This window comes from Fusarium sambucinum, chromosome II, assembly GCF_050947815.1.
Source record: "Fusarium sambucinum isolate potato_lamoka chromosome II, whole genome shotgun sequence".
In the NCBI taxonomy this organism is placed as follows: Eukaryota; Fungi; Ascomycota; class Sordariomycetes; order Hypocreales; family Nectriaceae; genus Fusarium; species Fusarium sambucinum.
Window position 1 is genome coordinate 7,748,384 of NC_139293.1, and position 22,473 is coordinate 7,770,856.

A 22,473-nucleotide genomic window follows, 5' to 3' on the forward strand; every position below is an offset into this window, starting at 1 on the left:
GAAGCGTCGATGGACTGCGGGGGATCTATTCATCTGTGCAGGAATATCTTGGCCTTCGTCTGGGGGAGGGGCGAAATGTCAAGGCCAGAGACGGTTATGAGCGGGTTGTCAGCAATTTGGCTCACTCGTCAGACTGACCCCAATAAGCTTTCCAGCTCTCCAATTCCTTGACCAACCCTCCTATAGGACCTTGTTCCATTGACCTTCCAAGACTTTTCCAAGACTTTTGGCAAATGCCCTTTACGGACGATCACACTCTCAATCTCACTGCCTGCCAGCCTGCCAAGCCTATGACGCCCGCAGGCGAATTGTACCGTCCATCTGGTCTTGTGCTGTGATTTCAGGCATTTCCTTCTTTTTTGCAGCACCATCAATAGCAGGCTGCCAGAATCTCACTCGTTGAGATGAACTGCTCCGGGGAGGCAAATGATAGCACCAGTGCACGATTGCATAATTCCCCCAATCGGTTGAAGCTATGACGAGTCAAGTAACCTTGTTCTCCTACTTTATTCAGCGGACACAAGTGGATATTCAAACGTAATAACTCAATCTTCCGCGGGGTGGAAGAGCGGTTTTTAAACAAAAGAATATCAGTCGCACCTCTGCTCTGCACTCCGTGTCGGTATGCTCTACCGTGATGGCCGTTAGGGTTGGGGTCCGTGTTACTTGTTGGATGCATTATTGTGCGGACGTTGGACCAAAGCTGGATAAGCCTCAACGTCCATGATCCGTCTGACCACGTTCAAATATGCCTCGGATGCATGAGACACTGCAGTAGACAAATCCTTAGGACTGTGCAGGTTGCAGGCTGGTTGGAGTCATTGGTACTCACAACCAAGTAAGCCATGGACCGACAGCCCCCATCTGTCGACATAAGGCGTGCTATTTGCTTCCGAATTAAGTTCTGGAACCTTTTGGAGACAGGCTACTCCAACTGGACAGGCCCTCACTGCCCTTCACCGGCCACCTTTACAGTAGTTTATTTCGGGCGGAGCCTTGATCCGGTTACGCTGGATCGCCTCATGCGGTTATTGTTTGGATGATCATGCCCGGTTATCTCCAAACGCTGTACGCGCATAGGCAGACATCATCCTTTGGGTAATCGCTATATGTACCTGCGAAAGGGACGATTTGCTTGGGCGTTCTGACATCAAAACCACGAGATGGCTCCGAGACAATGGTCGACATGGGGTTTCGATGGAACGTAGTAGTCATGCGCGTGAGTAATGGCCCAAAACGCGGTCGGCCAAGAAGACGGGGTACAGGATATCCACAAGATGGACTCCAGCATTCTCTCTGTTGTTCAACCAGTTACCTAACAAAAAGAATTAGCCGCCAGGTCAAATGGTGAGATCAATCCAAGCAACACTAATTTCCGCCACGGTAAGAAGCAGAAACGACGCAGTACATACCGGGGTCTTGGTTTAGACTCAGAGCTCCACCCCCAGGGGGCTATAGGGGCAGGTAGGCGGGCCTTGCACGCATAGCAAGACCCCGACTTGATGCCTCGAACGTTGAGGCCCTCAGTACCACAAGCTTAGGTTGGAAAGACAACCGTGAGTGCGGCAAGCCTTTAATTACAGTACTGCACATATTGCCACGATATGGCGTTGGCAGTACACTTTAACTTGGTGTTTCTGTTAGTCAGCCTTTGTCCAAGGCACCGCTAGTCGTGTATTGTACCACGCGATGCCTCCGGTAATTTCAAACGCCATCGCATTTCTCGTCAATTGGCAAAATTGATCTGCCATAACCAAGACCTCTATTTCCATCGGTAACCAGTGAGATCTCTTTTTCGGCGTCTTATCTCATGGAAAAGATAGAGAATATGCGTATGGGGAACCGACCGAGTCTCCGCACTGCGTTATCAAGTCTTGGTATTTCGTAAAACATGCAACCTGTTTGCATGGACCAGAAGCTTGGCCAGATAACACAAACATTCGTCCCCGTCTGTGCAGTTTTCATATCTGAAGCGTGGGGCTTGTTCCCCGTAATGTATGGTACTCTGTCGTGTGTGGCGCCTTGGCTTTGGGTGAATGTACAACATGTTATCGGCTGTGAGACTGCCTCAAGGTCTTGGCTTTCTTGGCTCTTCGTCTCCAACGACTCGCCTGCCTGCACTCCCTGTTGGCATCGTCGCCTCTTCGGGCAAATCCCAATCCTCAATCAACAGGTGCTCTTGGGGTTTCTCCACAATGTCAGCCAACGAGTGATTCTCCATCGGTCTACCCGGGCACCCCAGGTTATCAATACCAAGGAGTTGATGCTTGTTCTCTTGGCACTGAAGAAAGAATTTCGTAACGCTCACCTTCTCTTCTCAGCCAGGCCAAGCCTCAAGCGTTTCCCTCCCATGTGTTCAAGCTGGCTTGGCGATGGGGTGCACCATGAGCTATAAATGATGGGAAGCCCTCTTGGGATTTTGCTCAGGTTCCCATTATCCGTTCTTGCCTCCTCTTTCACCCATAGACCAGCTCTTTAGCAAACCTCTTGCCGTTCGTGTTTAAACAAAGTCAAGCCAAGCTTGCTTCTGTTGCAATGGCTACCAAAGAAGCCAAGGAGATGCCTGAGGAGCACCCGGTTCAGGTGCCCACCAACTCGAGCAGTGATCTTCCTCGCGGCTCTATCATGGAGGAGGAGCCCATCAAGAGGCCTTGGTATCATGGCTTTAAGCAGCCTGGCCACGCTCTTCAGATCATCACTGCCGCCGTTCTTGCCATCGCTATTGGTGTAGTTGTCGCTACCCAGGTTGATGAGATCCCTGAGACTGCCATCACACTCCTCGGTATTATTGGTAACCTTTGGTTGAGAGCCCTCAAGGCAGTCGGTAAGTCCACATAGACAACCTGTGTTGCTGGAGAATCGTGACTGACAATTAGCCAGTCCTTCCACTGATCGTCTGTTCCATGTTGCTTGCTGTCACCAGACTTCGACAAATGTCTAACGGAGGTTCGCTGCTTGCAAAATGGACTGTGGGATACTACATCATCACCACCCTCCTTTCCATCACGGTCTCTTGTATCATGCAGGGTCTTGTCTGGTCCAAGCAATACACCGTGGTCGATAACACGCCTTTGGATGAGAATGACAAGTCTCTTCCCGATACCGAAGAGCGCCCAATCGCTATTGTCGTGCGAGACATGTTCTACTCTTTCATTCCCGCAAACATCGTGGCTGCCTTGGCGAACGATGAGCTCCTCGCCATCATCATTGTTGCCATTATTGTTGGATATCTCATCGAGTCCCCTCATTCGCCCATCGTCCGAGTCGCCGAGGAGATCGAGCGCATGATCACCAAAGTCATCAACTTCCTCATTGCAGTGGCTCCCATCGGTGTCTTCTTCCTTATCCTGCCCAACTTGATGAAGCTCGATATTGGTGAGATCGGCTCAAACTTGGGTATTCTCATTGGCGCCACCTTGTCCACCATGCTCATCCACATCTTGGTCGTTGTGCCCATCATATTCTTCGCCTTCACTCGAATGAACGCCTATTCCTATTGGATCAAGATCTCCCCGGCTTGGATCACGGCTTGGGGATCGGCTTCATCTGCTGCCACTCTTTCGGTCACTCTTCGATGCGCCAAGGAGCGTGGTGTCCCTGCCATCATCTACAAGTTTGCTTGTCCCCTTGGTTGCCTGATTAACATGGACGGTACTGCCATCTACCTCCCTGCTGCGTGTGTTTTCCTGGCCTCAACCCAAGGCATAACCCTGGCACCCACCGCATATGTCATTGTTGCTCTTCTGTCGACCTTGGCTTCGATTGGTGTCTCTCCCATCCCCTCTGCTTCGCTTGTACTCCTGATCATGATTGCCCGCTCGGTCAACGTTGAGATCACTGGAATGTACGCTGTCATTGTCGCCATCGACTGGCTCCTTGACCGTTTCCGTACAGCTATCAACGTTTCTGGCGATTTGTTCGCTGTCATGATCATTTACAAGCAGACCGGAATCGAGGATCCCCCAGAGGTTATCGAGCAGACCGCCCAGGAGACTGATGCGGCAGAGAAGGATGCGGCCAACCGGGTCTAAATTTGGACCAGACAGGGTTGCTGAATGAAGGATGAACAATTTATAGCCGGCGTTGTTGCTTTTGAAATACCATATCGTATATAGTTGAAGAACTGAATTGATCACTGTCTTCAAGACAAACAATAAGTTTCCAAACTATCGGTTTTGTGACTCATTTCGTTGACATCTTGTCCGAAGCAGGTGAATGTGATGACTCGTTTAAGCCAAGAATGTCTGACAGGGAAGCCGATGGGTAGAAAGCTTGGCCTTTTGATCTCTTGGAAAACGGCCAGGTTCAGTCCATTGTGTGGGGAAGTCTCTTGGCGTAGGAATAATTAAATGCGAATCAATAAAAACATCTTGAGAAGCGAAAGATGAACGCCTTAATATCTTTATGAAGCATTTCTATGCGCTACAATGTCTTGAGGCAACATCGCGGCGCTGAAGAAACAGGCAGGAATGAGAATGGTGAAGATGGGGGGATGTACAAGAACAAATGAGTTGGACGAAGCATTTCTTGGCGCAAGGGCTCCTGCCTACTTATACAGTGAATGAGAGCGTGTAAGAACTTGTTTGCAAAAGGATTGATAATGCCTGTAGTCTAATCTCAAACAGGTAGGTACGTAGCTGACCACTCTTATCAGTTTCCTCCAGCCACTTCTAGACCCTCAAAGACCAGAGGCACACCTTCCGCGTAGCGCCTACCCAGGAGGCACCTACCCCATTCGCAAAGATACAATACATCAGCACGTGATGCTAGATGATTACAAGTGCTGGTATAATAGTAAAAGAACATAGATTCGACTATACCAAGGGCTTATCTGTCGATCAAAGAAGCCCAGACTGGCTTTTCAAGGCCGATATAGCCTTTGGAATGCCACATTCTCCAATATCCTTGACCCATTCAAATTCGAGATACCATTGCCGCCTGCGGCCAACTGCTTATCGTACTTTCCCATCGCCATCTCAGTCAGAAAAGGCCCAAGTCGTTCGGTTGGACTGTGCATAGAATGAAGCATCGTCCGTATAACCGGTCCAAGAACTAGATCCAACGCATTATACACCATACCAGGATTGGGAATGTGCGGTTTGATAGCGTCGTGATTGGCAGCGTCTACATGACAAGGACGTACGGTCTCGACGTGAAACTTTGGTGTGCGTAGCTCAGATAGTTTCCTCTCGGCTTCTCCCTTTACACGCCCGAATAGTGACGTGAATGGTCCTGGGCTTGTGGTCGCACCGTAACCAGAGACGTAGATGAAGCGGAAGGGCTCCTCGGTAGGCGACAGGGTAGAGAGAGCCTCAGCAGCAGCGAGGGGGAAGTCTCTAGTGATGGTGACATATTCTCTGTTGCATATTGTCAGTAAATTTTTTACTCTTCGGCGTAAGTGGCATGGCGTAGACGGACTCTTTTGTCACCTTAAGTTGGCTGATCCCCAATGCCCAGACTACCCCGTTTGCGCCTTGCAACTGGCTGAGAACTTGAGGCTCGTACTTTGCAAAGTCTTTGTGAATTATCGTATTGACTCTTGAATCTTTCTCCGCCAAAGGTACTGGTCTTCTGCTCAAGATAGAGATCTTGGTGATCTCTTTCGATTTGAGCATAGCATCTAGAACACTAGAGCCAACAAGGCCTGTAGCACCAGTGAGAATGAGATGCATTGTTATTTGAGCGAAGCCGAACTGGTAGCTCAGTGATAGGTCGAAGGGAAGAATAAATAAGCTCTGTGTGTTAAGGTCCAGGCTCGGCATTGGTAGCTTTGGGATTATATACTACAACAAACTCCGCCATGAGCGGACTACAGAACCCCGACAATTTGTCTCAGTATAGACTCACTTATTAGCGTTAGATACAATAAGCGGGTTTCAATACACGCAAGATTGAGAAATATGATCTATCTCCATGACGAATTCCGGACTTAACAATTACTAAATCCGATATTGTGTATAACTTGTAGAGATTAAGCCATTTGCTTTCGGATAAATGCATTTATCCCATCAAAGAATCACTGAATGCAGTTCAAGTATACTTTTGTATAAAGACGAGTAAAGATTGAATCGGAAGCAATGTCTATAAGCAAAATACAAATCGCTATCAAGGTATATGTGTGCTACCAGTACCAAACGCCATGCTACATCATTGTCTACAGTCTAGTTTTTTTTTAAACGGAGCCATACTCCTTGAAGAGGTTGTGAGAAAATCACTTGGTTTGAGCGAAGTTATTGTTGTTGGCAATTCGGTTTGGTGAGCCACGGCGCGAACCAGAAACCTTGTTGTTGGTGGCATACTTCTTAATGAAGTTTGTCGTCGATTTGACCCCAACAATTCCGTAAACTGACTGGGCGTAAAGCACAAGGCCAGCGACGTGAGGGCAGGCCATGGATGTACCATCCTGGATGTAGGTGCCGTTGTCGCTCAGCCACGAGGCAGAAACGATATCGACACCGGGGGCCAAGATGTCAACCGAGGAACCGTAGTTGGACCAGTCGGGAATCTTCCATTTGTTGTCAATGGCTCCAACGGTGATGGCCTGAGGGGCAGAAGAAGGGGATGTCAGACTGGCAGATTTGCCTTGGTTGCCAGCAGCGACAACGATGATAACACCAGCCTTGGCGGCATTCTTGATGATATCGTTGAGGGCACCAGAAACACCATTAACACCGAGAGACAGGTTGATAACGGAAAACTCTTGTCGCTTTTTCTTGATGATGTCGTTGACAGCCCACTCAATACCGGTCACAATAACTGAGAGATCGGCCGAGTCGCCTTGGAAGACCTTGACAGAGATGATCTTGGCCTTCTTAGCGACGCCATAGGTCTTACCGGCGAGGATTCCAGCGACGTGAGTACCGTGGCCGAGACGGTCAGTGAAATCTTTCCTGAAAGCTGTCCAGCCGTTCTTGGCACGGCCCTGGAACTCCTTGTGGGTGGTGCGCACACCACTATCAACGAGATAGGCGTATGAGGAGGAGCCGCTCGACTTGTGGTAGTAATAGTTGCTGAAACCCTTCTTGCGGTGTGAGATAGTTCCGAGTCCCCATGGGCTGGGTGTCTGGTTGACCTCATCCCTCTTCTCGAGGGTTTCGTTGTCATCATCCCCATCGCTAGGCTGTTCATCTTGACCGGCTTCTGTTGAGGGTTGCGCGGGCTGCGCGGGCTGTTCTTGTCGCTTGCTTGGTCTCCATGTCAACTGAACTCGGCGATCAGGCTCAACGTGGGCCACCTATTCAAATCGTTAGAGACATATCCTCACTCTCATGGTTAATGGCTCTTACAGCTGAGCTCTTCTTGATCTCCTTTATTGTTTCAGGATCGAAAGTACCAGCGTAGCCTCGAAAGCCAGCTTCAGTCTCAAATGTCTTCTCAACACCGTTATCGCTGTCACGCTTCTCGAGACCGCGTTTCTCTAGACTCCGTTTATGAACGTCGCCAACCCATTTCATGTGAGCCTTGATGGTGGGGGGCTTAATCTCAGACTTTAGTGTGATGATGTAGCTGTCGGGGATGGCACTGTCAACGCCCTCTGGTGTTGTAGGAGCTGCTAGAGCGCAGCCAAAGAGTGTGGTCGCAATAACTGCGAAGGTCTTTAGTTGAACCATTGTTCAAATATATGTTATAAGGAGAGACAAGAGTTGGTAAAAGAGACCGCTGGATATAAATGAGAGTGTTGGTTTGGAGAAAAAGGACCAGATTTCAATCCGGACGTTCTGGTTTTAGACTTAAGTACGAACCAGGAATATCGTTAGAAGCCTTTTGTTCGGTAGGTATGTAGTCATAAAGCTTCCAGTGGCAAACCGTACGTGACCCTGAAGAGGCTTCGATATGGATGGCCGTTCCAAATTTTAGCAAGCGCCTCATCGTAACCGAATACCTAGTAGTCCGCCACGCTGACGCAGGAACAGTGTATTCCGAAGGTTAGAAACTGAATAACTCCGCGGGTCATAGCTCTAGCCAGGAATTAGAGAACAAAGGATTATGCATGGCTGGTTTGTCAAGCTCAGTTAGGGTTAGCAAGCACATTCCTGTATGTACGGAAGTGGGCAGCCGATGCTAATCCAATTGATGGATCGTTTGGTGGTGTCCCAGTTATCCAGGGACCGAGTCCTTGCCCGAGTCGAATCGCGTGGTCTTTAAGTTGTCAACTATTCGAGGGCAAGCTCATTGAGTTGAGTAGCCAATGAGGTTAGAGTGTGTGACCCGGAAATGGTATAAGTCCAAGTTAGAGTTCACGTCCTCATGGTCTGGTCCTGATAGATTTGAGCCGCATTCCTTCTTACAATGACAGAGTCATTCAAAATTCTCCGGCAAGTTTACTAAATGATCCAGGATTGTGTCTCTCAGCATGGTTGAGAGCTAGTAACTGACGATGCCGATATTTCACGGGGCTTCAAATAAGATAACCGGCAGGCGTCTACTGACAGCCGCTAAGCTGTTATTCCAATTTTCGGGAATTCCCATATGGCCAGGGTTTTGTTTAACTGTACATAGTTAGAGTGTTGGCGTTGGAATTTGCAACTTTCCATCATAGTTCGCCGCTTGCGCAATGAGAATGTCTGTCGGCGAATATGCAGTTCCTGGTAGCTTGTTCGTTACATATTCCGGTCTTAAATTCCCAACCGCTCATGAAACAGAGCAGCAAGTTTCACAATATCTTCTTTGGATAGTCGGGCGTGTATCCTGTTAGGTCAGAACATAGTCACAACAGCAACTTTCCAGGCTTGCCTCTGCAGTATATTACACTCACGGCGGCACTCTATTCACCTCGATGTGCCATGGCAAGATCTAGAACTACACACGAATCTCATGTCGTTTATTCTGTGATAGTAGTGTATGATTTATTTCGATCGTGAGCGCAGCAGTAGATTTGCATGTTTGCGGAAATAACAAAGTTCGCTAGCCGGTCTGCTCTAGGTTGTCCTTGGCATACCTGATAATGAAGGCTTCGTCTGGGGATGAATGAATTATGTTTCAGGGCCAATAGAGTATGTGCTCTTGCCAACCAACTGAGTCAATAGTGTTACTGCCAAGCTACATACATGACAAACGTGATATTCGCGGCAGGCAAAAAATACCAAGGCCTTCACAGGAATTCAGTTGTGCGTATAGTAGATAGAAAACATAACACCCTCATCTCTATTATCTGTTTACTGTCCTCATAGCGTCATGCTAGGGCCAGCAGTCGAGTCTCTTGACGGGCGTAACTGGTCTAGATTGCCATCATCAAGAAACCTTCTTCAGACTTTTGGCATCTCACGGCACAGCCTTGGCACGCTTCCCAACACAATGGTACCTTTTATACTGGAATGGGGTAACTGTACTGACTCTTTTACAGCGAGTCATCATGTACTCGACTTAGGCAATGTTTACTATGAAATTCAGGTCTTATCGAAAGCTCCTAGTTAACAGCTGTCTTGGCCTTGACTTTATGGTTAACAAATTGCTTTTGACATACATGAATCATACGTGGTTGAAATTCGTAACAATCGGATAGTTTTAAATAAGAGTTAAACAGTCAACCTGCTTGGGTAGAGGGGCAGAGATAGAGGCTATGCCCCTAACATTATACACGAAGCCTGTTGTCTATGAGATATTGTAAATCCTTTTAGATATTTCAAACATCAAGAGATAAGATACATATAAAAAACTCGTTGTGTTTCAGTTGATTTTCGTCTCCACGGCCTGAACCGTGTTCAGCTCCTGTAGTAAGGCATTTATACTTTCTACATATCGCTTCAGCTCCCTAGACTTGTACATCCTAAATACTATACAAATTCTAAAACTCTACAGATAACAAGTATACTGATTGCAACGCAAAGCAAGGCAACATTGGGCTTCTGATATTGATTAGTTACTCCCAGGCCGTACAAGAGCGCCCGGGAATAGTATTTGGAACTTTATAACCACACAATACTAAACAAACCAACATGATTGGCTTCCTATCACCTCTCATTTACGGTTTTGTCTCCGATGCTGAATAAGTCAAGGGCGGCAAAAATAGCGATTGCGACACCGCCGAGTGCCGGTCGGACCCTCGGGGGACCCTAGAGGAACGAAAAAAAGTCAACGGCAGGAGCATCGGGATTTCGGGGTCTCCATGGAGGGTAGGGGCCAGACTTTGATGTGGGGAAGTTACCAAAATAATGGCCAAACAAAGGCAGGAACCATGGTGTCAATTGCCCCTGCCCTTTTTTGTCATGCAGCTTTCCCATCTTGCGACATCGATGTCCTTTCCGAAGTCGGCCTAGTTCAATTGCGTGATTCTGTCAAAGCATCAACAATTCTCAATTCTGTCAAGTCAAACGGCAGCAAAAGAACAAATTGGCGCAATGGAGTTCGCTATCGTTACCGTTGTCCCGTTGAGTCGCCTCCTGGAGGGTTGTACTTCTTATTCTGCTCCGCTGCTCGTTCTTTTCCCTCCTTCCTAGTCTCTCTCTTCACTTTGAGCTGAAAGCGTCTCAACTCACAGGACTCTTACCCTCAAGATGCCTCACCAAGAGTCGGCCCCCGTGGCCAAGACCAACTCTGCTGACTTCACCAAGTTGTCGTCTAGCCTCCCCTTTGGCCAGCAGGTTTCTCTTTCTTCCATCTCCGGCCCGACATATGTGACTGCCCAACTTCTCGTCCAGCAGATCGCATACAAGTTGTCCGACAAGATCTTCTCTTACTCTCCCGAGACCTTCGACCTCGATATCGCACTCAAGCAATGGGCCTCCCAGAACGAGAAGAACATCCACGGATACTCCACTGAGGTTCTGCCCCTCCAGACCCGAGTCGGTGCTGGTGCGCTCGCCCTGGGTTACATCTTCTCTCCCGACTTCGATGTCACCAAGCGCCACATCCCCCAGTCTCTGGTTGCTCCCTCGGGCAGCCTTCAGCAACTTCGTGGCACTCTCGACCAGCTCTCTCTCCTTTATGGCGTCTCCAGCCCCTTTGTTGCCCACGTTGCCGCTCTCGACTACTCCGACAGCAAGGGATTGATCTCCAACTATGATGTTGCTCTTCGCCTTGCTGAGGACCTTGGCCTTGGTCTTGTTGCCAGCACCTCTACCTATGAGGCTCAGCACATGTCCATCTTTGCGACTCTCCTGTCTACTCTCCTTCCCACTCTTCACATCTACGATGGTGTCCGCATTGCCCGCGAGACTCTTCGGGTTGTTGATGCTTTGAGCGAGAACGGTGTTGCCGACGTGTACAGCAAGCTCTCTACTGAGGCTGGCAAGCTCAATACCCGCCTTGACACTGCCGGTAAGGTTGTCGAGCTTCTCAAGCTTTTCAACGATGAGCTCGGCACCGTTTACCAGCCTTTCGAGTACCACGGCCACGAGTCTCCTGATGTCGTTCTCGTTGCCTTCGGTAGCGTCGAGTCTCAGGTCTCCAAGGAGGTCCTGGCCAAGCTCTCCGTCGATGGAGCCAAGGTTGGCGTGATCAACGTCCGAATCTACCGACCTTTTATTGAGGAGGCTTTCCTCAACGCTATCCCTGCCTCTGCCCGCACCATCGCCGTTCTCGGCCAAGTCAAGGATGAGCTTGCTGTCGAAGACGAGGCTACCCAGTCTGCTCTCTACAGCGATGTTCTGACCGCTGTTGCTTTCTCCGGCAAGTTTGACAACGAGCCTGAGGTTCTTGACATCAAGTACACCCCTGCTCAATCTTTCACTCCTCAGGGTCTGGTTGGCACTCTGCACAAGATCTTCAACAACGAGGGCGAGGCCAAGAAGCTGCCTTCCCTCGTCCAGGCTCAGCAGTTCACCTTCTGGGACCTCGATAGCTCTCCCGCTCTCAACTCCCCTAGTGTGATCGGCAGCCTCCTCTCCCAGGAGTCTACCTCTAACGTCTATGTCAATGAGATCTTTGACAACCTTACCCAGGGTGGTGTTGTCCGCAGTGATCTGCGATCCTCCAAGAAGGCTCTCGAGGCTCCCTACGACATTGACGATGCCGACACCATCGTTATTGGCGACGAGAACGTTCTCAAGGAGATCGATGTCCTCAAGGGTCTAGCTGATGGCGGCAAGGTCATTGTCAAGTTGTCCAACTTCAAGGACGATGAAGTTGAGAAGCATCTTCCTGTTGCTTTCCGAAAGGGTCTCCAGGAGAAGTCCGCTCAGCTTTTCATCCTTGACTCTACCTACTCTCCTGCTTTTGAGAAGGATCCTCTCTTCACCAAGCTCCTTCTTGAGCTGTCTTTCTTGAAGGTTGCTCTTCCTGACTATGCCCCTGAGAAGATTGCCAAACACATCCTCGCCGAGGGTCATCCTCCTACTCTAGAGGAGGCCATCGATGCTGTCGGTCTCTGCCTCCGCCAGTTCGAGGTTCCTGCCACATGGGCCGAGGTTGATGCTGACTTTGCTGACCCCAACCTCCCCGCCACCATCCAGTCCAACAGCTTCGTTGTCCACAGCAAGGAGGAGGCTGAGGAGACATTCGAGCTCCGTGACTGGCAGGCCGCTGCCAAGTCCCTCGCTTTCAAGGAGGCTTATGGCACCAAGAACGTTCTGCGACCCGAGTTGGCTGTCAAGACTTCCACCATCACCGTCAAGGAGAACCGCCGTCTCACACCTCAGGATTATGACCGTAATATCTTCCATATTGAGTTTGATCTCGGCGACTCTGGTCTTACTTACAAGATCGGTGAGGCTCTGGGTATCCACGCTGATAACGACGAGGAGGAAGTCAGCCAGTTCATCGAGCTCTACGGTCTCAACCCTGCCGAACTGGTCCATGTCCCTGCTCGTGAGGATTCTAGCCTTCTCGAGACTCGCACCGTCTTCCAGGCTCTCGTCCAGAACATCGACATTCTTGGCAAGCCTCCCAAGCGCTTCTACGAGGCCCTTGCTGAGTTTGCCACTGATGAGACTGAGAAGCAGAAGCTCGAGGCTCTTGCCAGCCCTACTGGCGCCGAGGAGCTGAAGCGTCGCACTGAGGTTGATACCGCTACCTACGTCGACATCCTTGAGGAGTTCAAGTCTGCTCGCCCCAGCTTCCAGGAGCTTATCAAGATTGTCAGCCCCGCGAAGCGCCGAGAGTACTCTATCGCCTCTGCCCAGGCTGTCACTCCCAACTCGGTGTCTCTGATGATTGTCGTTGTCGATTGGGTTGACCCTCGTGGCCGCACCCGATACGGACATGCTACCCGTTACCTCAGCCGTCTGCCGGTCGGAGCCAAGGTCACTGCCTCTGTCAAGCCTTCCGTCATGAAGCTGCCTACCAAGGACACTGCTCCTCTCATTATGGCTGGTCTTGGAACGGGCCTCGCTCCCTTCCGTGCCTTTGTCCAGTACCGTGCTATGCAGAAGGCTCAGGGCAAGGAGATCGGCTCCATCCTTCTGTACCTTGGTTCTCGTCACCAGCGTGAGGAGTACCTCTATGGTGAGGAATGGGAGGCTTACTTGGCTGCCGGTGTTGTCACTCTCATCGGTTCTGCCTTCTCTCGTGACCAGCCTCAGAAGATCTACATCCAGGACCGTATGCGCCAGACTCTCAAGGAGATTGCCAAGGCCTACGTTCAGGATGAGGGCAGCTTCTACCTGTGTGGTCCTACCTGGCCTGTGCCTGACGTGACCAAGGTTCTCGAGGAGGCTATTGCCCACGAGGCCAAGGCTGCTGGCAAGAAGATTGATCCCCGCAAGGAGATCGAGAAGCTTAAGGAGGAGGGACGATACGTCCTTGAGGTTTACTAGACGATGTGTCTTCTTATGATTAATGTCCAAAATGGTGCTTAGTAGCATAGAAAGCATTGAAGCGTTTGAATACAACCGAACATTTGGATGTTCATGTTATACCTATTCATCCATGAGATATCTTGCGACTCGTATTGCATACAGTCTTGTCAAATAAGCAACCTGACAGTATGAGAATCTATCAACTGTAACCACGATTTCGATACATCCTCTCTTCCTGGTCAAGCACTCCACCTATTGCCAATATGAAGACGTATGTCCATATCGTCAATACCTTGTGCCTGAGGACTCACTCATACCGTCAGGCCAGACTCGTATCTCCCTTGATGACCGGGGCATTGGATCTTTACACGCGCGACTACCGGTAAAACTTCAAATTGTTAACCGCCTTAACAATATTCACAAGATGCTGCCCAACGCCAAATATCATCTCATTTTGCGGGAGTGGTCTAGACCTCGAGATTGCTTCAGCGAAAAAGCAAATATCAGCACAATGAAACCGACTAGTGACCAACGAAAGTGAGTTTTCCGCACTTCTCCGGCGCGGCCAGAGCAAATCTGGAAACCCGAGATTTGAATTTCCTTTTTGTTCTGATCCCAAATGTCCCCCTCCCTCCAAGCGAGGATTGCCGATCGCTTTGGGCATCAACCCTAGACCTGGGTGATTTTTTTACTCGTGTTGAGCCTCAGCCCAATCTAGTGAATGCCCAATATCTGTTCACGTGTAGGACTTTTGGAAATAAAGGGGTTTCTTAGGCCTGAACTCTATGAAAAATAAGCCAGCCACTCAGCGGAAATTGTGATGTTGGGGTTGTGAAAAAGCCCGACAGCATGGGTGCGATACGAAAAGAGCCATCCGAAGCTGAGAGGCTGGAGAGGCTGTAGGTTGCAGCGTCAGGTCGATCCGTTTTTAGGGTTTCAGCGACCGGTGAAGGAGATTGAGATATACCGATGATAACCTTTTCTGCTGGTTGATTAAGCTTCCGGTATATATGTGATGATACCATATCGACTATAGCCCAGGAGCGCTGTAAGCGAATCTGGAAAGCCGACGGCATCGAGCTGGTCCTCCAGCAATGGAGAAGCTCCGAACATCATCTGTTTGGCTGAGACGATGCACGTGCTATTATGGACATGCATAACGGAGATAGAGAATGTGATCAATCAACTGCAAGTCCTATCTAGAACTCCGCAGTGGCACATCATGTTCGATCCTAGATGCTGTGCAGGGACATCTCTACCGAAGCAGCTGAGAGTACGCAAAGAACGACAGTGACCAGGTTCGGCTTGTAAGTCGGATGACGGCAAAAAGAAACAAAAGAACAAGTCACATGCCCCGTACTGGAATCGAACCAGTGATCTTATCATTACTAGTGATACGCTTTACCACTGAGCCAACGGGGCTTCTTCGAGCTTGTTAAAGAGGCTTCTGTTCTGTGAGCTGATGTTTCCAAAGGCAAGAGGAAGAGCTTAAGTTTAGCATCGAGGGACAGCGTAGAATGTCTATTTGATAGATCGGTCTCGTACCTACAATGCGGGATGGGCACATCTGAAGTCAGCAGATATGGGCTGAGAGAGTTGGATGAAGAAAATATTGCCCAAACGGCTAATCCTGAGCTAACCGGACGTATTCACTTGTCTCCCATACTATCACTGTTTAAAGACGTGGGTTTCTATCTATTGCTGCCACGGAAATTACAGCACATAGTGTCTAATGTCGAAAGTTATAAACCCAATGTGGCCAGTTCCCAACCAGTTAAGCGCTTCGCTTCCAGAGGTTAAAGAACTTTAATCTGATAGATAGTTCACTTGAGCCTGAGATATCTATTAATCTGCAGGTTATAGAGCAAGCATTGCACAGCATCACACATGACAATAACGACGTACTTGTCATCTGCAAAAAGAACAATATGAGCTTTGAATTATCGAATAACAAATACATATAAAAATTGAAGTAAAAAGCAAAAGATAACTCCCCCGGGAAGGCTCGAACTTCCGATCTCCCGATTGTCTATGGATAACAGTCGGACGCTTTAGCCAACTAAGCCACAGGGGACAGGCTAATTGATGGTAGTGCGTGTCCTATTAGTGTTTATGTCGCGACAGCCATGGCTGGACAACAACTCTCGGACCAACCATCCATGATTATACTCAACTGCAGACAACAAGATGCTTTAACTCATTCATTAGTTGCCATTGCTTAACCCTTTATTTTTCTAGTCTATAAGTGCCTTGATCTGTAATACTTGACAAAGTTGAGTATGTTTCTCAACAAGTCCACGCTAAACTATTATTACCCTGCAAAGAGCCTTGTCCACTATCTTGAATGGATGACTTACCCTACGCCTTGTCATTCATGATCCAGAAGTATCGTGTTTGTCTTTTTAAGTACCTGGCACCGTGTTCCGTACCGTACGCATGGAACGCAATTACGATTCCTTCATCGATCTTAATCAATCAAGATCGAATCGTATCAGAATCTGAAATGCGAAAGGGAGGGCCCGATCATCGGAGACCACGTCTCGTATCTCGACGAATGTTTGCGAAACGAATAGTCGTTTTCTTTCAACCATATGACCAACGAACACCTGAAAAAGCAAACATTACTGGCGCCCCTTTCTCTTGGCCTTTTTCTTCCATCCGTTTCGTCAATCGAGAAGGAAAAAGCAATGTTTAGTGTAGTTTACCCTCATCTCTCCCCCAAAGATGTGGGAACGGCAAACGTATGGTCCGATGGAGCTACTGCGAGAAACTGGAAAGGACAAGATCTCATCTCATCGGACCAAGTTTCAAATGCAGATTTTTCCACCGCATCGTCCTTGACCGACTGGTTGGGATACGACGTCTCCTGAACTGCAATCACTGACAAGGGGTAGACGTCTGGTGGCGTGCGTACGAGTACAGTATCAGGTTGAAATATGACAATTTGACGGTGAACGACATGTCAATTGAGGCTGAACCTAAAGGAACTAATTACCCCCACTCACTGTGTCAGAAGTTCAACCTGTCAAGTGAGGCTGTGACGATCCTTCTGTCAAGTTGCGTGGAGGGTTCGCCATCATGAGCAGACACGCAATTCTCAATCCCTTCACGACCAACAAACATGCCATTTAATTCAATTCTAGATGAAACTTGACACTGTTATTTACGTCATGTCATAGTCATTAATGCAAGTACTAGAAATAACCCGCAGTTGACTGGTTACTTTGTTTCAGTTCAGCTTCAGCCACAGTATTCACGGGAATGTACAATACCTTTTTTCTGCAAGCAAGTTGAGAATACATAATGATAGAGAAAGGATTCCTCATTTAAGAAGTAAAGGCTATTAACGAAACGACAAACTTTCATAGTATCAACCCATTCGGTTCGTACGTTGATCTCTGCATATCCCGTCTCAGTCTACATGTACTTACCAGATGTCTCAACATCTCAAGTACATGCACTTCCCTCACAGACCGATATGGAGATTTATCTCTTGGCAAAAGAACAAACAAATCCTGTCCAACAAGAACGGTATAGTCGACCCCGTAGTTCCAAATCGTTGACTCAAATCGAAAACTTCTAGAGAACGATGTGGAAAAGATGCAAGGGACGCGTTGGTCTTGGTAGAGATGACAGATCAGATAAGGCAAGATGAGGCAACGTTAAACGATTGTCATTTATTAATTATAAGGTACAGATCGGAAACTCATGCAACTGAACCTGTAACTCTGTTGGCTGTAAACAATTTGATTTATGCAGAGTACTTTTCTTATTTCCTCCTTTCTCTTTACTCGTCCTGTTCGGGTTGAAAGTATTGTCCGACGGAGTCTGAAGGATTCTCGCACGACCCTGCAGAGCGGAAGAGTAAAAAAGCTAATTAATTAATTGCAAGCTAACTTCGGAGAGTACCTGGTACGTGCTGCTGGACCTGAAGATGGTCCAAGCGAGATCTGCGATATCCCTGTCTCAGCTCTTCTTCCCAAAAGCTCAAGCCCACAGCCCCATTTGAAGAAGAGCTAAAAGAAAAGCCCTACGGAGTACGGATACAGTGTGTTGAGAACATCTTGTATACAACACGTACAGAGTACATGTTAACATGGAGAGAGAGAGAGAGAGAGAGAGAGAGAGAGAGAGAAAAGAGAACAAGGCCTCTTTTCTCAGCCTCGTTTATTGTTGTCCCGTGTCTCGTGTCGCATCTAATTAATAACCGAAGGCACTGTAACAGGAGAGAGCCAGGATAGATCCAACTACCGAAGCTAGGGCCCTCTCTCATAAACTCCAACCAAGTACTCTGTACTCCGTACATGAGAGATAACATGACCAAGGATGTAGGGTTTGTGTACCCATCCCTTTGCCTTATTACCTCAGACAAACCCAACCCACATCTTTTCTTTTCCTGTCATGATATGATATGATGTATTGTCAAGTGGAGGGCATCGCCAAGGCTAATGTACCATGTCATGTACAACTAAATCATCAGACCCCCTTACTGCATGAGTATCCATATCTCTTGTTGTTGTTGTTGTTGTCTCGTAGGAAACAATGTCGTCAGATATCATAATCACTGAAAATTCTCCGACAAGAGCCTGAATCCTTTACAATGTTCTAGTTTTTCCGCGTAATTAAATCTTTGATCAATGACTTAGGAAAAATGCCCTTTGTAATGACAAATGCTAGAATTAAATGTATTCTCTCTGTATCTCGCTCCAGGTTTTCTTCTTAACTTGTATGCTGCGGGTGGATGCTGACCCTTTGTATAACCCCAAGATACCAGAACAGGAAAGGCAATAAAACACGCAAGACGAATGACATTTTAACACTCTGACATAAATGTGACGGTGAGTGAAATAAAATAAAAAGTTACAAAAAAGTATGCCCAATGCAAAAATGTGATATGTTATGATATCTCTAATAGTTGTCACACACTGAAAAACAAAAGGAGAAAGAGAACAACAGAAAAAAAAGAAGGATAAGCCAAGACTAAACCAGTTGAGGAGAAGGTGAGGCGAAGAGGGAAATAAAAAGACAAGCAAAAAATAAAAAGCAAATAAAAAGGAACCCCATGGATATCGCAATGTGTATGTTAAAACTCAGCCTTCCAAAAGCCACCGCAGACTCCTCATCTCTGTCAGAGAATCCCTCCCAGTTGTGAATGCTTGTAACCAGAAAAAGTAAAGCCCATAATAATAACCAAGAGATGGGAACCGAGTGCCCCCAAATCATCATCATTGTCGTCATCATCATTCATCCCCCAGGCCCTCCTCCCATTCCCCGATGGGTTGTTGGTTCAGCTCAGAGGGAGAGCGCCGTATGTATGAGAACATACGCATTTCAGGGCGGACGGGTCTAGGTCGTTGGTGTCTTGAACTGCCGGGGGGTTCAACCTTTTTTTTTTTTGGCGCCGATTAAATGCTGGACATGGGGTAGGTAATGGTAGGTAGGACATGGCCCATGGCTCGTGTCTACTCCCTTGCAAAATGGACAATGACCAGGACCCCTGTGCACCATGTCCCCATGTCATGTCCCTGTTGGTTGGGTTCGATCCTTTTTGGGGACGAAGGATTTTTGGTTGTCGCTTTTCCCCTTTGGAAAAACAGCAAAAAGATACTGTCAAAGCAAAGACACTTTTTAGTTGGCCCAACCGCGAGTCCAGTCCTGGAGGTCCCCGACAATTTGGTATGTAGGGTTCGCTGAGTGGCCATCTCCGCCCTTCTTGTTCCAGGCCCATCGGTCGGCTAGGTCGCTGTCAAGGGTGCCCTGCATCATGGCCATCACGTAGTCACCAATGACGGGCAGGAACTTCCAGCCGTGGAATGAACCTCCAGTTGCGATATAGAGATTGTCGGATTGCGGGTGGGGAGAGATGAGGAAGTCATGCGTTGGTGTTGATGCGTCCCTGTGGCATAGAACCGGTCAGACCATGATATTTCCCAATACATTGAAACAAAAGACAAGACATGTCGTTCATTTCCAGTTAACGGCAAATGGGGGTGGCCGTTGGCCTTGCTTACTTACCAACACATCCGGTAGGCCTCAATTTTGATGTTCTCAACTTCCTTGCCATATAGGCCATTAAACGTCCTTCGCGCCCGATCCTCAAAGAACTTGAGGAACCGAGGCCCTGTCCACGTGTTATACACGGACTGGTCAGGCACCACTGACATGGCCTCACCGGTCGGGGGAAATACTTGGTAGTTGGTGAAGCATAGGTCGCAGTTGAACTTGATAGTTCCGTCAGCCAGTATTGACATGCCCTCGCCTGATAGCAAATTGTTAGCCTCATGACCGATGATATCCGCCTAGCCTCACTCAGCTCGGCAATAACCAACATACCTTTGACCTGGGGCAAACAATTCTTGAGAACAGGAATTGTAGAAAACTTGTCCTTTTGCGCGCCGTGCAGCTTCGCGTAGAAGCTCACAGCACCTGTAGCCAACAATCTTTCGCCAGCATGGAGCAGTGGCTTTTTAGGTGCGCTCTGTGCAAGTAGAGAAGCTGTTCGAGCCCCTGCTGCCAAAAGGGTCTTGTCAGCACGTAATGTCGTGCCGTCCTTGAGCGTGACACCGACGCATTGATCTTCAGATCCAAAGTCAAGTGTCGTCACCTCACCCATGACAAACTCGGCTCCGAGGTCGACCGCAGCCTGCACCACTGCGCCGAGCGCCTTGTCCGCCTCCCCGAACCCCACGTTGGGGTTCCAGAGAACCTTATCCACGCCCGTGAAGTCGGCCGTCTCAAACGCACCGTTCCAGCGGCGGCGCACTTCCTCGACGGGTAGTAGCTCTGACTTGTTGGGAATTCCCATTTCGCGGTAAGAGGCAATGCTCTCTTCGCCAAACGAAGTAGCGTCTGCACGGAGCATGCCAACCTCATGGTAGAAACTCTTGTAGAGCTCGTCATCCCTCCAGAGGGGCATAGCCTTTTTCAGCAGGCGCATGTAGAGCTTGTCCGGGTAGTCATCACGAATGATCTTGTTGATGTCGTGCGATGCGGCTCTGGGGTTGGGGTAAGCGGCCGGGTCAACAATGGTAACCTTGACGTTGCCCTTTCTAAGAAGCGAGAGCGCCGTGGCAGCACCAAAGTTGCCGGCCCCTATGATGAGGACAGAAGGAATGGCCATGATGGTTGTGAGGGGTGGGATGTGTTCAGTTCAGTTCAATTGGAGTCTCAGAACCAATGCGCATGAGAATTGGAAGAGTGAAAGGGAGTAGTAAAAGAATTGTTTGTTTGTTTCTTGGTGTATAGAAAAAGTGAGACTTGTCAACGCCATGTTGGGTCTCATGGGTGCGGACGACTACTAACTTTATATCCTCAGCCTTCAACCACCAAACCCATGGCCGGGCCGGGAATTCTAGGCCAATGCCAATGCTAGTTAATATCAAAAAGCGGTCGACTGAGAGACAAACGCCAGAAACCCGAAACTAGTAACCGTTGAGAGCATAGGCAATTGCCGGTCAGTCTCGTGTACATAGGCTTAGTACTGACCGCATGCGTGCAAGTCAGGCAAGGTAAGGCTAGGACAAGGCGTTCAAACATCCAATCCATCCAATGGGTACATACACCACAGTACAGTGCTCTACGTACAAGGTAGTGCAGAGTACAGTAGAAGGCCAGTTACATTAATCCTGGGTCCTGTCCCAGGCGGCTAACCACCTAGTTCCACACTCCTTTGAGTATGTACATACATGATAAACAGACTTGGGTAATTACATCGACTGATTAAATGATTGATTGACGTGGACGTATGCCAAGGGAGTTGTCTCATCTTGACGGCTTCCAGCAAGGGGGGGTCAACAAAGTAAAGAAGAAAAGAAAAATTAGGAGAAGAAGCAACACAACACACGCAAGAGAATCAACTAAAAAAAAAGAACTTGGACAACTACTAGTCTAACTAGTTGGTTAGTATCTGTACCCCTGAGCTTTGCGTATTTAGTTGACGGCTTAGGGGGGTGAGAGGAATATACTGCGAAAAGAAAAAAAAGAACATAAATTAGAAAAATAAAAAAAATAGGGCGAGTGATATCAGATGAGCCACACGAACAAAAGTGGTTGTGTTGTACTTTCCTCGTAGAGCATTAACCTTGTCGTCTCTCGGCGATCTCTGGAAAGACTTGAGAGAGAAAACATGCTCTTTTCTCTCTTCACCTTCTCCACCCGACCCGAAACAGTAGAAAAGTAAAACCTAGCTGGGGTCATGGGGCTGGGACGGGCAACAAGCTTCGAGTAACCATGATTTTGTGCTTTGGTTGGTTGCGGGCTCATACATACAGACAACCTGTAATTATTGCCTCGTTCCGTGCCAGGTACCACAAGGCTCCCTTGAATGATAAGAGAGGAACTAGTCTAGACTAATGCAGCACTGTACTATGATCAAAGCGCGATGGCTGCTTGGGCTGTCGTTGTTTGTATCGCCTAGATGCAGTTCTGCAACTTGCCCCGAGGTTACCGATGTTCGACAGTGCTGTAGAACCCGTGGATGCCATGCATCAAAGCTATCGGCATGCCAGGATCTCCGCGAGATCTGCTTTCCCGGTACGAATACACTGTACCGTACCATCCACCCACCCACGCGTTGGGTATTCGCTACGAATACTGGGTCTGGGTCTAGCAGGAACAGTATAGAGCGATTCTCCGTACAGCAGCAATCGCGCACTGTCATTAAGAATTGCTCCTTGCTGTTTCGTGCCTGGTGGATCTAGCGTTGACAGTCAGATACTCAAAACTGAAGCTGAAGTTGACGGACGCTATGACAGAAGTGCCTTGCCGTCGGAACTCACCGCTCGCTTGCCTTTCTTTTCTG

The 22,473-nt window shown here is 48.4% G+C and overlaps 5 protein-coding genes across 5 annotated transcripts; 2 read left to right on the plus strand and 3 right to left on the minus strand.

Annotated features, from left to right (window-relative positions):
- Positions 1 to 2,535: 2,535 nt before the first annotated feature.
- On the plus strand, positions 2,536 to 4,031 carry FSST1_009471 (Sodium:dicarboxylate symporter; the record flags this gene model as incomplete). Its single annotated transcript, XM_083226448.1, has 2 exons — positions 2,536 to 2,824; positions 2,881 to 4,031. The coding sequence occupies 2 exons, from the start codon at positions 2,536 to 2,538 to the stop codon at positions 4,029 to 4,031; spliced, it is 1,440 nt and encodes a 479-aa protein (XP_083085432.1).
- An 830-nt stretch (positions 4,032 to 4,861) lies between these two features.
- Positions 4,862 to 5,672, minus strand: FSST1_009472 (uncharacterized protein; the record flags this gene model as incomplete). Its single annotated transcript, XM_083226449.1, has 2 exons — positions 4,862 to 5,357; positions 5,419 to 5,672. The coding sequence occupies 2 exons, from the start codon at positions 5,670 to 5,672 to the stop codon at positions 4,862 to 4,864; spliced, it is 750 nt and encodes a 249-aa protein (XP_083085433.1).
- A 539-nt stretch (positions 5,673 to 6,211) lies between these two features.
- On the minus strand, positions 6,212 to 7,610 carry FSST1_009473 (peptidase S8/S53 domain-containing protein; the record flags this gene model as incomplete). The annotated part of the gene is made up of 2 exons (XM_083226450.1): positions 6,212 to 7,234; positions 7,287 to 7,610. 2 exons carry the CDS (start codon positions 7,608 to 7,610, stop codon positions 6,212 to 6,214), a joined length of 1,347 nt encoding a protein of 448 aa, XP_083085434.1.
- Positions 7,611 to 10,493: 2,883 nt separating this feature from the next.
- Positions 10,494 to 13,691, plus strand: FSST1_009474 (sulfite reductase subunit alpha; the record flags this gene model as incomplete). Its single annotated transcript, XM_083226451.1, has 1 exon — positions 10,494 to 13,691. The coding sequence occupies one exon, from the start codon at positions 10,494 to 10,496 to the stop codon at positions 13,689 to 13,691; it is 3,198 nt and encodes a 1,065-aa protein (XP_083085435.1).
- Positions 13,692 to 19,301: 5,610 nt separating this feature from the next.
- Positions 19,302 to 20,793, minus strand: FSST1_009475 (FAD dependent oxidoreductase; the record flags this gene model as incomplete). Its single annotated transcript, XM_083226452.1, has 3 exons — positions 19,302 to 19,569; positions 19,689 to 19,932; positions 20,007 to 20,793. The coding sequence occupies 3 exons, from the start codon at positions 20,791 to 20,793 to the stop codon at positions 19,302 to 19,304; spliced, it is 1,299 nt and encodes a 432-aa protein (XP_083085436.1).
- Between the last annotated feature and the right edge of the window lie 1,680 nt (positions 20,794 to 22,473).